Source organism: Oryx dammah, unplaced genomic scaffold (genome assembly GCF_014754425.2).
Source record: "Oryx dammah isolate SB20612 unplaced genomic scaffold, SCBI_Odam_1.1 HiC_scaffold_11232, whole genome shotgun sequence".
In the NCBI taxonomy this organism is placed as follows: Eukaryota; Metazoa; Chordata; class Mammalia; order Artiodactyla; family Bovidae; genus Oryx; species Oryx dammah.
In genome coordinates, this window is record NW_024080625.1 from 1,586,622 (window position 1) to 1,603,402 (window position 16,781).

Here is a 16,781-nt window from a genome sequence, read left to right on the forward strand (position 1 = left end):
CGCAAACTGGACAATGCAGCCGCAAGGCCTACTTCAGACACACGTCTCGGGTGAAGTCAACCTCGTTCAGAATTAGTGACTCCTCCTCAACGCGCTCTCAGCCCCTTATCATCACCGTCATTTTCTTGAAACCTAGAAGGTGAGCTCCTTGAAGAATTCAGACTGTTGTCTCTAGAAATCAGCCTCACAGCGACTGCCGGCGTATAACCAGCGGTTGTTATAATGTCAAGGTAATTAACGAGCCCAAGTGCAAAGGAGCCGGCGGGGGGCCGAGGGGCCGGGAGGGAAGATGACCAGTCAGGGAGAGGGCGGGGCTGAGCGACCACCGTCAGCCGCGAGCTGCGCGCTCGGGCCGGCGGCGCCCCGGGGTGGCGGGCGCTGGAGTGCGGGGCTGGGCCGGCCGGGGGTCGCCGGAGCCGCAGCGCGTCCCCCGCACCGGGCCCGCCCCTCTTAGCGCCGCCGCGGCCGCCGAGCCCCGGAAGCGGGCGGGGATTTCCTGTGCCCGCCCCACCCGCGCCCGCCGGGCCGCCGTCTCCGCCTGTCGCTGGCTCCGCGGACGCCGGCTCCGACGAAGCGAGGACGGAGGGGAGGGGCAGGCGGCGCCCGGGACGGAGACACCGGGCTGCAGGCCAAACCGACGCGGGTGAGTTGGGGCCGGGCCGGCGGGAGTCACGGCTGGAGGGAAGGACACCTGGCTTCCCCGGGCGGCGAGTGGGGCCGGTCACCCGTGGGGGCGGGGAGGAGGGTCGACGCGGCCTCTGGGTCGCTTGCCATTCCCAGGTTCGGCTGCACTGACATTCTGTGCCCGCCCCTCTCCTGTCTCTTCGTCCCCAGCGTCGTCGCTGTCAGGCCCCGCGGGTTCCCGCCGCTGTCACCGCGCGCAGGTTTCCCCGTGGCTCCTTTTTCTTCACTTGCTCCTGTCCCAGTTCACGGACAACCTGTTTTCTGACCTCACTTCCCCTGCTCCAGCTCTGCCTCTCTCTCGAGTTCTCTGAAACCTGACCCTCTCCCGGGGCACGGAGACGAGGAGGGACGAAGCAACCCAACTCTGGAGTGGGCACCTGTCCCGCCCACACCCAGCCCCGGGACTGGGGCCAGGCTTCTCTGACAGCGACTGTCCCTGTGCCCTTGGGCTACTACTCATTTCGGTAGCGTGGCCCTTTCTCTGTCCAACAGCACTAGCTGCAGAAACCAACTTCTGCAGGTGCCATGCCCCCCTAAGATACATGAAGCAAAAGGGCAACCGAAACTTCTAGAACCCTGACTCCAGTAGGCCTGAGATACATCCTGGAACCAGGAAAATCCAGGTTAGGGCTGATACCTTAACTGCCCAGGTGCTGGCTCAGAGAGCATGGACATCTTAGCAAAAGCAGTCTGAGGACAAGTACTCGCCCCCTCCTTTGCTGAGATTTCTTCCACAGGTTTTCTGTCAATGGTCTGGAGAGTCTCACATCTGGCCTGCGAAAGAGGCTTCCTGTCAAGGGACTTTGCTGCTAGGGAGATGGAGAAATGGATCTCAGACATATGTCCAGATATTTACCTAGAGGGAGGGATTGGGGGCAGGAGGAGAAGGGGACAACAGAGGATGAGATGGCTGGATGTCATCACTGACTCGATGGACGTGAGTCTGAGTGAACTCCGGGAGTTGGTGATGGACAGGGAGGCCTGGTGTGCGGCAATTCATGGGGTTGCAAAGAGTCAGACACGACTGAGCGACTGAGCGACTGAACTGAACTGAACTGAAAGCCCTGAGGGAGGACTTTCCAACGAAGTTAGTGGATGAGGAAGACCTTTGGTGAAGAGGGGGAATCCATGCTTTACATATCAGAAGTGAAGAGAACACAGGGGCTGGAATTCAGAGGAGAAATCTAAAATGGAACTCCCCCTTTATTGCTTTATTGGGAATTTTCCTTTCTCATGAGAAGTCTCTGAAAAGGAAACCTAAGCTGGGAATCAGTCCAGAATGTTCCCAAGAGGCCCTGAGACATCTTTGGACATCTGAGATGAAAGGGGAATTTGTTCCCTTGCTGTTCATTGAGTTTAGGGTTCTCATTTACCTCTCTTGTCAAAGACAGGCAAGAAAATAAACAACTTGACATTTGTCATTATCTGTTCCGGGCTTCTGGGTTCTTGCAAATGTCATTAGATGAATGTGAGTGAGCCAGAACAGTTACGGAGATTCTAACCTGTTTTTGGAACACTTTCACTGGCTCTGATTGCTTGGGCATTGAATAAGAATCACAAAAATACAATGTTGCCAAGCAAAAAGTGACTCTGCACAGTCTTATAAACTTTCTTTGCTGTAAGGCAGGGAGACTGCTATCACAACACAACCTGTTGTGCTCCGAAGAGGTCCAGAGCAAAGAGCCTTCAACTCTGTGCACTGCAGGATTATTAAGAATTTTTAAATCTTACCTAAATCTATTCTCTTGCAATCAAGAGAAGAGATCTACATAGAGAAAGAAAGCATCTCTTTTTATTCATTGGCAGTGTCATTCATGAGCCTTCTTCCCAAGGCAAGAGAAGACTAGGTCCATTGTTTTGAACTTTTCCCTAATGGACCTATTTCCCATCCCTTTCTTAACTTTTTCTTGTGATGGAATACACTCTGGCTTCACCATACCCTTCTTTAAAATTGAATATGTTTTTATAATTAGATCTGACTGGTTCTATCATGTGTCACAGGTTCTTTGCCGTGTCTTAAATCACAGGGCTGTTATTCACCCCAGGGTCATGTTAGCAGCACCTGTTTCCCCTTGTTCTACCTATACGAAATTCTTTCTGTTCTTTTTTCTTTCTTTCTTTAGACATAGCTCCTCACTGCCAACAGTTTCTCTTATCTGTTAGGGTTGCTTTAGAATCTTACATCTGCTTTCCAAGTTATTGATCTGTCCACCATATTTACTACCAGTTCTGATTTTCTACAACAGAATGATAGGCTGTAAGTCTCTTAGTTGAGGCTTGTTCTAAGTAAGGCACCATTTGGTTCAGCCTTCTGAGAAATACACCCTTTGACTAGGACTTCTACCTATAGTAAGCATTTCATTCTAAATTGATGAGAATGGAGTTTGTGGCAGAAAATCTTACGTGGGATTATCTCCATTTTTGTTGAGTACAAATCTGTTTGCGTTCCCTCTTGCATATTTCCAGATTGCTTATTTTCAGTGGTTGAGATTCCTAGATTAAGTATTTTCCATGGTTGAAATTAATTGATAGCTTTTGAATTTCCAGGATTTTTTTTAAATGAAGTTCTGCCAACCATGAGGTCCCCAAAATAACCATTAGTGACTCTACTATATAGCACCTGCTCATTTATGGCTCAGGTTCAGTTGATTGGAACACAGCAAACTTCCCTGGTGGCTCAGATGGTAAAGCGTCTGTCTACAATGCGGGAGACCTGGGTTCGATCCCTGGGTCAGGAAGATCCTCTGGAGAAGGAAATGGCAATCCACTCCAGTACTGTTGCCTGGAAAACCCCATGGACAGAGGAGCCTGTAGGCTACAGTCCGTGGGGTCGCAAAGAGTCGGACACGACTGAGCGACTTCACTTCACTTCAAACTTTTAAAGTTCATCTTCCATCAAGCTCTTCCTATCCAGTTTCATCTTTTATCCCTGGACTGTTCTCCATAACTCCCTTAGAACTATCACCCCTTTCCATTGTCATGGGCATAACTGATATGAATTTGTTCCAGGTCACAATTTGAGTTTGCAGCAAAAATGCTTTCAGAACAGACAGCAGCCCTGGGGACAGGATGGGAGTCGATGAATGTCCAGCTGGATAGAGCAGAGCCCCAGGTGGAAAGGGGAAGCCAGGAAGAGGTGCCATGGAGAACAGCTGCAGGGTCATTGGAGCACCTGTGCTGTGACCTTGAAGAGGAGCCACAGTCCCTTCAGGAGAAGGGTGAGAGCCCATAGGGTGTGTGTGGGAAGCACAATGCAGAGAATAATCTAATCTCTATTGAAAAAGTAGAATTAAAAATCTCCAAATTGCCATGGACTGACTGAACAGCACAGTTAGTACCAGGACTAGGGCACAGAAATAAAAAGAACTTACAGGCCCTAGTCAGGAAAATATAAGAAGCATCTGGATTCTGCAAACCATGTAACTGGGTTTCTCCCATTTCTTACATAATCACTCCCTCCACCTGTTACATGGTTAGTGGTAACAAATATGAGAGACAAAGGAAGTGACAGAAACACTGACTGCCACTGGAAAACACACCCATAAAATGCACTTTACAAGATGAAAATTACATTTGAATAATATAAATTCAAACCGCAGCTAATTTAGTAGAAATGAATGACATCAATGCTCTACTAAAAACCACTCAGTACCCTTTCAGAACATTTGAGGGAAGGTCTCTTCTACTACAATATATTTATGCATTTGAGTCTTACCAGTGGCCGTAGATATAGAGGAAAAATATGACTCTTAAGCCCCACTAAAATAGGGTCCAGGCTCTAACTGGAAAAAGATGGGTGCTCCATCTCTAATGGTTCCTCTCTCCCCTCACCAGCTCAGTCCACTCCCTGGGTTCCTGCCATTCCCCAGGAAGGGAGCACTGGAGATTGGGAGATGGCAGCTGCACTTCTTGCGGCAGGATCACAGGTGGGCTATGTTCTTCTCTTGGCCTCTCTCGAGGTCTTGTCACTGCTGCTTTTCTGTAGCCTTTGTGTCATTCCATCGGGCTTCCCTGGTGGCTCAGATGGTAAAGAATCTTCCTGCAACGCGGGAGACCTGAATTTGATCCCTGGGTTGGGAAGATCCCTTGGAGAAGGGAACGGCTACCCACTCCAGTATTCTGGCCTGGAAAATTCCATGGACAGAGGACCCTGGCAGTCCATGGGGTTGTAAAGAGTCAGACACAACTGAGTGACTTTTACTTCACTTCATTTAACTGATTTGTCACTTGATCACTATTGGTATTTAGTCTGATATCTGCACAGATTCTATCCCTTTCTAAGGAACTCATACCCTTTTGAAAAATGAATGGAGGCATGATGAGAAGAAGAAAATTCCTACAGATTGAGTTCGTTTTGTTTTAATAGATCCTCCACAAGGAGAATTTAAGAAAAATTCATTAATGTTCATTAAGAAATAAATCATGGGCTTTCCTGGTTGAACAGTGCTTAGGAATCTACCTGCCAGTGAAGGAGACACAGGTTTGATCCCTGGTCTGGGAAGATTCCACATGCCATGGGGCAACAAAGCCCAAGCACTGCAACTACCGAAGCCCATGCATCCTAGAGCCCGAGCTCAACAACAGGAGAAGCCACCGCAATGAGAAGCCCATTCACCGCAACTGGAGAGTAGCCCCCTGCTCACCACAACTAGAGAAAGCCCATGCACAGCAACAAAAACGCAGCACAGCCAAAAATAAATAAATTATGTTAAATTTAAAAACAGAAATCTGGAAAGATTAGGAAAAGAGGACCTGAAGGAAGCTTGGAAGAACATAAAGTAGACTGGATTAGGTGGATGATGGAGCATTTATGGACATGAATAGAAGATAGAAAGATGTGAAGAGGGGCAGCACCAGAGAGAGAAAACAAGTTTAGATTCAGAAGGCAAGGGGAGAGCCATGGGAAGTTAGTAATAATAGTAGTTGTAGTATCCATACTCCCAGAATGCTTACCATGCTTGCTGTTCTTTGAGTACTTTATGTACATTAACCCTGAGAGAAACGCAGTTATCCCCAGACAAGAAAATTGGACAGGAAGAGATTAAGGCACTTGTGTAAGGTCATACTGCTAATATAAGTGACAGAGCTAGGAGTCATTTGGCTCCAGAATCTGGGCTCCTAACTGCCAGACTATGCTGCCTTAAAAGATAAGGATATGGCATAATAGCGGGAGGAGGCCAGAAAGAATATTTTATCCATATTGTTTTGTGCAGATAGGAAAGGAAAGGTCAAATAGAGAAAGGAGGAACTTGTACAGTGAAGAAGGGCAGATGAGAAGAGACTGGGTAGACACTTGTAACTACACAGAGGGACCAGTGAGTTTGTGGTGCCTCCAACTTCTTATGGTCCCAACTTGGGAATCTCCTCTACAGACATTATTGCTCACACCCTGACCATTACTTTTGCCCCTTTCCTCTTCACCAAAACCATGTTCCGGGACTAAGAAACTGTGTCTGGGCAGTTCTTTTGCTAGACCTTCTCTTGCCACCTCTCCTCTACTACCACCTTAGCCGTCTATACTGAGACTCCATTTTCCTTAAAGAACAGCTGCTGATAGATGATGCTGCATTTGTTTCAGGGCCTGGTAACCATCAAGGATGTGTCGCTGTGCTTCTCTCAGGAGGAGTGGAGGAGCCTGGACCCTTCTCAAACAGACTTCTATGGAGAATATGTCATGCAGGAAAACTGTGGGATAGTGGTCTCTCTGAGTAAGCACGACCTTCCCCAGCCACTCAGTGACTGTACTCTGGGAGAGTGGAGCCGTCTGCTCTGGGACTGTTGCATAGTGTCCATTTGGGGTTCTTTTCTTGGCAGGGAATCTGTCTAGGTTTCCACTAGGGAAAGAGCACTAGGGTTAATCCAAAGAGAATAGAAGTGTCACTTTTTAAAAAACAACAACAAAATGCTGTGAATTATTAGAGACCTTTAGGCAATTCTTGGTTGGGAATTGGGAGGTTCTTTCAGAGAGAAGGACACCTAAGAAGTGGAACTGAGTCCTTGGAAACTCAGAAACCATCTAGGGAAAGATGAGAGTGGGGTGGGGGTGAGACAGCTGTAGTCGGGCTAATTAAGTGAAGTTATGACCAGAAAGAACAGTTGAGCTGAAAGCATGTGAAATTTTCACAAAAGAGAACACTTGTTGGAAAGAGAATATGATTTTCTGAAAGGAGAGGGGACTTAGCAAAAATGGGAGTGGGGAGAGGGAAAGGTTTGTTGTATCTGGCCTTCTTTATCTAGAGTTCAAAGGAATAATCTAGGAGAAAGCTTGCTTCAGAAATGAAAATTACAGTTGAACAAACTGATGTCTCTGTTTTCTTTTCCCATGGTCAGGATTTCCAATTCCCAAACTGGATATGCTTTCTCAACTAGAAGGAGGAGAAGAACAATGGGTCCCTGACCCCCCAGACTTAGAAGAGAGGGACATTCTGAAGGTCACATACACAGGTAATGATGTATGATAGACTCAGCCACGACCTTCACCCCTTTTGGAGGTTTATCATTACGTGTCCGTCCAACCCCTCCTCTGCCTCAGACAGTTATAGCATTGAATGGTTTAGAGATCTTCTTCTTCAAAAGCAAGACTGTAACATAATAATTTAGAGGGCAGGCTCTAGAGCCAAACTTTGTAGATCTGAATCTAGGACCATACCTGTGGAACCTTGGAAAAGTAATTAACTTCTCTTTGGGTTCCTCATCTATAAATTATTATGAGATTTAAATATGTTACCGTAGTCAAACAGTACCAAGCACATAGTAAGCACTCAATAAATGTTAGTTGTTGTTCAACCTCCCACTCATTGTGGAAATGCCTTCCACAATGTCTCCAGTGTTGCTGACAAGGTGTCATCTGGCCAGAGATTTTCAGACCATTCCTCACCTCTCTTCATGGTGATGGTGATTAATATGGTTGATTAATAGTTTTTTTTTAAGTGCTAAATAAATAATAGTAATAAATAGATAACAACAATAGCATAGACTATTGTGACTAACGTATGCAGGTACTATCCTATCTGTCTTATAACATCTACCTTATAATTATTCCCATTTTGCAGAAGAAGAAATGAAGGCCTACAGAAGTGTAGTGGGAAAACAGATTTTGTGGGTATCTGTCTCCTAAGTCTAAGCTCTAACCACTGTACCTGTTATACTGTCTTGTACATTAAAATCTGTTCTTTCAGCACTTACGGGGTAAGGTTTAGACCCTAATAGGCATCATACAGCCTCATTTGTGACTAAGTCCTGGGCTACTCCCTTGTGACTCACCTCTTGGGGTCTGTATTATCCTTTTTCCACAGGAGATGGAAGTGAGCATGAGGGGGATACCCCTGAACTAGAAGCAGAGCCTCCCAGAATGCTATCTAGTGTGTCTGAAGATACGGGTCTCTGGAACCCAGAGCAGGATGCGAACTGGGATTCCATGCCCAGAAGCTCCAGAGGCACGCTCCTAGGCCCACCTTTTCTTCAGGAAGATAGCTTCTCAAACCTTCTGTGTAGCACAGAAATGGATTCCCTGTTAAGACCACACACGTGCCCCCAGTGTGGTAAACAGTTTGTGTGGGGCTCCCACCTGGCCAGGCACCAGCAGACACACACCGGGGAGAGGCCCTACAGCTGCCTCAAGTGTGAGAAGAGCTTTGGGAGAAGACATCACTTGATCCGACACCAGAAAACCCACCTACATGACAAGCCCAGCAGGTGCCCTGAGTGTGGCAAGAATTTCCGATGCAACTCCCATCTAGCCAGCCACCAGAGAGTGCACGCAGATGGCAAATCCTGCAAGGGCCAAGAGGTTGGAGAGAGCCCTGGGGCTAGGAAGCGGCAGCGTGCACCGCCTGTGCCAAAGTGCCACGTGTGCACTGAATGTGGGAAGAGCTTTGGCCGACGGCACCACCTGGTGAGACACTGGCTGACACACACTGGAGAGAAGCCCTTCCAGTGCCCACGCTGTGAGAAGAGCTTCGGCCGTAAACATCACCTGGACAGGCACCTGCTGACCCACCAGGGACAGAGTCCCCGGAGCAGCTGGGACAGAGGGACATCTGTCTTTTGAAGTCTGTTTCTGCTGCAGCTGTAGTCACATCTGTCAGCCGGTGCTACTTGGAGTCTCTGCCAGAGCTGCCCTTCTCCTGCACCCCCGTGGTCAGAGTCATGAGTCCTGGCCCCATCCCTAGAGAGATGCAGTTCCAGCATTAGCTAGAGCCTTTCTCCCCAGTTCTGTGAGATGCCACATAAAGTAGAGTTCTTTGGGCAAAACTCTTGGGAAATGCTGCTTACTGGGTGGGCTGATATTCAGCCTGATCCCGTTCTCCAGGGTACAGTGGTACCAGCAGTTTGTGGCTAAGGCCCATTCTGATTGGTTGAAGCCTGTGCCATACCAGTTGTTAAATATTTGAGTATCGTGCTTCTATAACGTAAATATTCTGTCTATATATATATATAGAGAGAGAGAGAAAACACATACTAGCTTATTAAAGGCTCGAAAATTTATGCATTAGAGCAAATGGTTAAGCCTTTCTTACTGCAGTGCTTCCTAAATTTATTTGACCTCAGTATCCTTTTTGTCTCGCATCTCACAGAACTGGTGACTCCTTGAACCACACTGGTGAACACTGGGTTACAGAGTAATAAGGAAACAGAGAGTGATCAGGCACCCTGAGCCCCCTTTTTTATCCAAATGAAAGTTGAGAGGCAGACCTCATTCCTGTGTGGGCCTATCACCCCTACTCCAATCATCTGAATATACATCCACACCTCTCACCCCACCTCCTGAAAAACAAACAGTAACCTTCTCACCCCCTGTTCCTGCTCCCTTCACCCTGCATATACATATATCTAGCTGAGAGATCGCGCTACAGTGTTAAGAGATGGACCTTAAACCCCCGGGTAACCCAGGCCCACACAGAAGAAAAATACTTTATTCCCTTGAACAGACCCCTCTCCTCTTGACAGTGTCTTTATGTGTCTGTGTATCTGTGTGCAGGGTCTTTGAAGAGAGCATGCAAAGTGCAAACTGTATAAGCTAGATTTTCTAGGGGCTGTGTTCTGGGGATGAGGGTAGTGGGGATGGTATGGGGTTTTTGGTTTGTTTTGTTTCAAGATAATAAGCAAGCCGAGAGATTAAGGGAGCCCTAGTAGAAAGGCTTAAGTTTGGGGGGTTGAGGTATACACAGCCTTCCCCAGTATCACTGAGATCAAGACAACTTGGATATGTAAGTCTAGGTCTGAATCTCTGGGCCACAGATTCTTTTTGCCTAAGTGGAGAGAGAGACATCCTCTGTGAGGTGAGCTATGTCTTATTAATTTCAGGTCAGGTGCACATAGCAGCTTTGTGCTGAGTGGGTTTTGGGGTCTTGTTTTAAGTGCTGAGAAGTTACAGCAGGAGTCACGGTGCTTGCAGGTTGTTGTCGTCACTCGTTTGACCTTGATTGCCTCATCAAGGGGCAGAGTTATTGTTGCGGATCTCATTCCCCTAAAGAGAACTTTAGGGAAAATGGCTGTGGCTTAGCTATTTGGCTGATGCAGGGTAATGAGCTTTCTGGTTGGTTCTCCTCCCAGTTCTGGGAAAATGTCTGCACTGACTCTTAACTTGCATAAGTATTCTAGCATTGGTTAATGCATTGGTCATTGTTTCTCTTTATTGATAATGTGTTAATACCAATCTTATAATTTAAAAATTACCTTGTATGTAAGAGCAGCTTGTGGGTAGGGAGAGAGAAAAGCAAAGAGGATGGAAGTGGGATATTTTCTCTCTAATGCTTAGATTCTGGTTTTTCCTTAACACATTTGTTTCTCAACCACAGTTGGTGGAATTAACCAGAGAGACAAGGAAATGAGCTGCAACAATCTAGTTTAATGGCTTTTACACTTGCTTAGGAAAAACTGAGTAAATCATAGCTCCTCAGAGTCCTGGGCCCAAATGGAGTCGAAAATAGGGTCATTTTACTGACTGAGCTTCTTACAGTGGACATAACTTGAGCAATCCAGGCCCTACCTCCCTTCTGCTCAGGGCAGCCTTCCCATTTTGCCTAGAATGCACTTCTCTTGCTTATGTTCCTATGGATAGAGCAAAATGGCCAGCCATCTGTAAGGCATCCTTGTCCCAGGTCCTCTGAGACAGGAGCATTTTAGGATCAGTATTAGGAGACACCCCAGGGCATAGGAAAATACTGGATTCCACTGGCAAAACTGAATGATGCCATTTCTTTTACCTCCCACTATGCCTCATGTATAAACACACTCAGCTCTATGTGAGCATCGTCCAGAACCTGTTTTGGATCATAGACCCTTTTGAGAATCTGATTTAAAAAAACAAAAAACAAACAGAAATTCACTTTTGAGCAGAAAAGACATTAGTAGTTCACTCAATTTTGCATACATATTCAGCAGGGTCAGAGCCCATCCATGGAATCACTAAAGTTACCCTGATCCAATATGGTCATTATATCTTTGTGTCAAGAATTACACAGGAAGGATCTCTAAACATTTTAAGGACTAAGATACCAGAGGCAGTAGGATATCAGGAGAGTGTTCAGTCTTTAATGATTTGAAGGGTATTGCTTACACTCTGTGCTTTCTTAAAAATTTATATGAGTTGCTGGCAAATCCAGTTTCTCACAAACCTTGTTGTAAAGACTTGTATGAGGTGACCCTCCATACCATTGGATCACACCTCTTAAAAACCAGGTGTTAACCTCCAGCCTTTGATCTCTTGTAATTTTAAGGAGGGAAAATGAAGCCCCCAAAGTGCAGGTGCACTCAGCACCCAACTGAAAGGCATCGTGGAATCTAAGGGCATTTGGCAGAAGGGGCATCCCTTTAGGTCATTTCTACTGTACCAGTCTTCTCTACCTCCGTCCAACACCACTTCCCTTGGACAAAAAATAAAATAAGCAACAGCCACCAGCTGGGCAAAGAGATTTGAGTGATTTTTCCCTCAGGGAAAACTCCCATCTTCTTCCCAACTCCCTCTGCCACATGTCTACCCTACCCTATCCCCTTTAAATAAAAAAAAAAAATGTCTCCGTGTTCTCTCTGGACAAAATGTAAAATAGGGAAGTCTGTCTTTAGGGACCTGTCACCTTTTTCCCTCTGTGTGGTGCCTCTGCCCTATTCAGAGCCCAAGTATCCCTGCCTTTCCACCCCATTAGGGTATCTCTGCGAAGAATCCCTTACAATGGAGACTATAGCCAAAGGTCTGACTTTCCCAGAGCTATCTACATTTTAAGCTGTAGCTCTGACAGTGACTTAGCAGCAGCAGCAGCAGCAGCAGCAGCTGATAGTGGAAGAAGGAAAAGTTTCCTTGTTAAAATCATGTTATGCATTCAGGGAGCAAAGAGGTGATAATTTGGGATAAAATCCTCCCCTTTCTAGCACTCCTACAATCAAATCATTATTTCTTGTTTCCATCAAAGACAAAGCCCTAACTCAGAACCAGAGGTTCCAGAGAACAAGTTCTTTCCAGCTCTGTTTAGTTGAGTGCTCTGGATGAAGGTGAGCAGGGCTGGGCAACAACAGAGAGCGAAATCTATTCCCTTGGATCCCTTAGAGATTCTGAGATGGCAAAATTTATGGGTCTCAAATGAATCTTTGGACCAGCAACATCAACATCACCTAGAAGAAGTTATGTTAGAAATGTAAATTTTCGCCCTGGACAAACTGATTCAGAAACTGGGATGGAATCCAGCGATTGGTCTTTAACCTGCCTTCCAGGGTATTTGATGTGGACCCAAGTCAGGATGGAACAAATGGAACCAATGGCTAGGAGATCCAGATTCCATTTTAACCAGTGGTTCCTCACCCTCTTCAAATAGCCAAGTCACTTCAGTAGTGTCCAACTCTGTGCGACCCCATAGACAGCAACCCACCAGGCTCCCCTGTCCCTGGGATTCTCCAGGCAAGAACACTGGAGTGGGTTGCCATTTCCTTCTCTAATGCAGGAAAGTGAAAAGTGAGAGTGAAGTCGCTTAGTCGTGTCCGATTCTTAGCAACCCCATGGACTGCAGCCTACCGGGCTCCTCCATCCATGGGGTTTTCCAGGCAAGAGTACTGGAGTGGGTTGCCATTTCCTTCTCCATCTTCAAACAGGGAGAGATGGAATCTTAACACCCGTGTTCTCAGATTTATTTTCTGCAAACTCCTAAGATAGTTGCTCCTCAGTTCAATTCCTCTTGAGTCAAAGAACTGGGTTAGTCACCAATTTCAGAAATTGTGTTGGGGTAGCTACTAAGTTTCTGTAATTGGTTGAGGCTGGAGCTTCTAAAATGGGTACTGAGGTTTCACTGGTCTAGAAATCTAAAAAGACAAAAAGGAGCAGACATCTCAAAGATGGTAAATTCAACATAAAACTGAAAAATGGACATCCAAAGAAATGGTCCTCCTCATCTGGTCTTTTTCAAGCCTAATATGAGTTGCCCTGGAGGCAGAGGGGTGGGCATTTACTCAGCACAGAGGCAGAGTAAGGCCATCTGTCTCAAGCCCTACCCAAGTATTCTTACCTCACAATTGCACTGAAGACCAATAAGGTGCCATACAAAGGGTTTCTCATGATGATTTGGCCAACCCTGTGGGCAAGGGCAGCAGGAGGATCAGAGAGACCCCCAGGACATAAGAGGAGACCAGGTTCTTTTAGTAAGATAAGACATGAAATCTGAACCGAGACTGTTTACTAGGTAGAGGTTGTAACTAATTAAGCCACAGTGCCTATATAAAAAATGCATTCTCCTGCTTTGAAGATTTTGTCTTGGCCCTGATACTTCTTTCACCCTCTGTCCTAGACATACCCATGAGGATCCTTGCAAACCTGCCACCTCTTTGGGGCTCTGCAAGGTCAAAAGGTTAGCATGAACCCCGGTCTCTTTGGAAATGATCAGCTCCTCTCTCCTAAGGCAGAGAAACTCTAGGCCTCAAGCTCTGGCTCTCTCCTGTCGCTGCCTCCATCTGTCCAATAAACAGCTCTTCTTCTACTCTTCACTCCCACTTCTCTTTTTCAATTTGGTTTGATTCTCTCTTTTGTTTTTCCTGGGGAATGCCACACCTTCCTAAGGGCATTTGTTTTTCCCAATTCCTACCCTTCTTCCATTGTAGTTTCTCTCTTCCAGTTTCTAGCCAGTTCCATTCTATTGTGAGCCTACTTGCTACCTGTACCTCTGCCTATTGTCCAGTTTCTTTTCTGTCACCTTCAAGCCTACTAAGAAGGGTCCTTTCGTCACACTTCCCACTTTCTTCCCTCAGATTCTTGGCTTGGCTGTGGCAGCTCAACCACCATCACCCTATTCTACCCCCTCTCTCTTGTACATACCTTCCCACATCTGGACTAGGCCAAGGTTACCTGTACTGCCAAACCCAGGCCCTTTACACCCTCCCTACAGACTCTTCTTCCCTTGATGCAGTTTCCAAAACTCAGTCCCTTCCTGTCTCTTTTGGCTCCTGAGAATAAGCTTCAGTTCTACAAGCCACTTTTTGTGTGCTTACTATGTGCCGGGTGTGGGCTGTCCCAGGCCTGAAGGACTGAGTACAGCCATGGTCCCTGTACTCAGCATCTTCCTCAGCTGACCCCCCCCCCCCTTGCCAGCACTTTGCTGCCATACCTCAGACCACCGTGCATCGGCAGCCTCAGGGCTGTATACCCACTGGCTATCCAGCCTAATTACCTAGTGCCTTCCAGATTTCTAGCTATTGTCTGACTTAGTTCCCTCTGATGGACAGTGAACTTCCCATAGATCATCCAACCAGGGACCTTCATCTCTATCTATAGAGATCTGTAATCTACTCTTCATGGTCCCTGTCAGCTGAATAAAGGATGTATTGGCCATATCACTGACATCCTCTCTCCATCCTCTCCTCTACCCTCCATTCTCAGCTCTTCTTTCTGATACAACAAAGTGGGGAACACCAGACAGCTCTCGGGGGAGTCACACAGCCATGCAGGAGCCCCCTTGCTTCCCTTCCTGAAACGAACACCTTAAGGTACCCATGTTAGGTCTTCCCACCTTCCTCCTAGTGTCTTGGCTCCCAGATCCCACATCTGGGGATGCAACGCATTCTGGAGACTGAGGGAGCAGAGTGCTGAGAAGGCCAGGCCAAGGGTGAGGGAACAAGGGCCTTGCACACAAATATAAGGAGGCATTCCATCTCAGGGTTGATTAAGTGCTGACCCACTCTCAGGAGACCCTTAGAGTGCTGAGCCTAAGTCTGGAACTTGAGGTGGTGATTGAATTGACCTCCCAGACAAATTCACAAGTATTGGAAGTTTGGAGGGACCCAGAAGAAACCTGCACAGTTGAGTCCACCAGATACATTCACCATTGAGGGTGAAGAGGATGGACATCTGGTAGAGGGTATCAAGAGGACAGAGTGAGAAACAACATGGGGAAAAATCATGGAAAACCAGCCTGTGACCCACTGACACGGCCTCTTACCCATGGAGCTTCACTGGGATGGGGGCAGGAAACCACTCTGCAGGCACTGGGTACACCCCAAAGGCTTTGCTCTTCTCCATGGGAGTTGCCTTTAAGAGCTTCAGTCCTACTGCTTAGGGGTGATGTGTCTCTGCAGCTTTCTTAACACCAGCCAGGCTGTTTGCCACCTGCCTTGTGCTCCATGTGTTTCCTTATTTTCTTACATTCACTCTTAATTCCCCCCAGTCACTTGGAATAAAGCTTTTGATATGTCTAGCCTCTCCCCTAACCAAAATGGGGAAGAGGGAAGGAACTGACAAAAGGAGGAGAAACACACTGTGATTGTTCATCGATGGGCCTGTTCTCTCAGCCAACTCCAGTGGACTACTGACATCCTGACTTCCTTCTTACCATATCAATGTCTTTCCTAGCATTGACAGCGCTCATGCTAACACCCCCTCAGCCAGTTTTCAGTTCCTCTCTTCCAAATCCTTTGGCTTTCTTTGAGCCCCTTTCAGCAGGGTGTCCCTCTGTCAATTCCCCAAATGGCCTATCTTCCTGTCCTTACTAGGCACTTAAGGTTTTGGTTGAATCTGCAATCCAACCAGACAGCCTTGCCATGTTTGAGATCCCCAGAGAAGGAAGAACAGGAGAAATCTATTGTTTTGAGACCACTAACAAATGGAAATATTTTCATGATCAGAAAACAACCTCCCCACCATGTGTTTCCCCACCAAGGGAAACACCTTTCCCTACAAGAAATTGCTAAATTATTAAAATACTCAACTGTATAAATGAATTCTAAACTTCTGACCTTTCCCTACATTAACTCTTGTAGAGGCCCTACTCAACTATAACTATAGTGAAGAGAGCCCTGAATTTGCAGTTAAAAGTCGATTTCTAATTGTACATTTTCTAACATTAGATTTTTCACTTAAAATCTAAGACTGTCATGAAGTAAAATGAAACAATGCATCCAAAAGTATAAACCACTGTATAAGTGAAAAGGCTATAATTGACAATTATGTGGAAATTTCTACCTTATCTTTGAACAAGTTAAAATTTATATGATTCTGAAAACAAATACGAGAAAAGATATGGTAGAGAGTTTTATTTCTATGTGTTTTCTACAGTTCCCATTACCTTCCCCTCACAACAGAAACAGGATTTTGTGTATCTTTCCAGAGTTTCTTTATACAGTTGCAAAGAGACACATTTTCTTTCACTTTACACAAAAGGTAGTTTGGTATACTCAGTGTCCTGAATTCTTTTACTTCATCTATATTGGGGAGTTTGTCATAATACATAGAGAATCTTTATAGCTGTGTACGATTTCACTGTATTGAAGTTTCACAGTTTAATCAATCCCCTAATGCCATTACCTTACTTTCTTTTTTTGTTGTTATTGCAATGCTGCAACTAAATACATTGCACATGTCTTTACACAAATGCATTAATATTTAAAAAGCAAATTCCTAAAAGTGGTTTCCACTGAATCAAAGGACATTTGCATTTATAATTATCAAAGCCAAATTTCTTCCACTGGGGTCATGGAGATTTACACTGTCACTAGCATTGTGTATTGTCACCGTGCTTATTTAACTTCTATGCAGAGTACATCATGAGAAACGCTGGGCTGGAAGAAGCACAAGCTGGAATCAAGATTGCTGGGAGAAATATCAATAACCTCAGATGTGCAGA

At 46.1% G+C, this 16,781-nt stretch overlaps 1 protein-coding gene across 1 annotated transcript; it reads left to right on the top strand.

Annotated features, from left to right (window-relative positions):
• The first annotated feature begins 548 nt into the window (after positions 1-548).
• LOC120861309 (zinc finger protein 641) lies at positions 549-11,712 on the top strand. Its single transcript, XM_040236940.1, has 6 exons — positions 549-643; positions 3,694-3,902; positions 4,519-4,610; positions 6,263-6,392; positions 7,015-7,128; positions 7,980-11,712. The coding sequence occupies exons 2-6, from the start codon at positions 3,719-3,721 to the stop codon at positions 8,732-8,734; spliced, it is 1,275 nt and encodes a 424-aa protein (XP_040092874.1). The 5' UTR covers positions 549-643; positions 3,694-3,718; the 3' UTR covers positions 8,735-11,712.
• Positions 11,713-16,781: the final 5,069 nt, after the last annotated feature.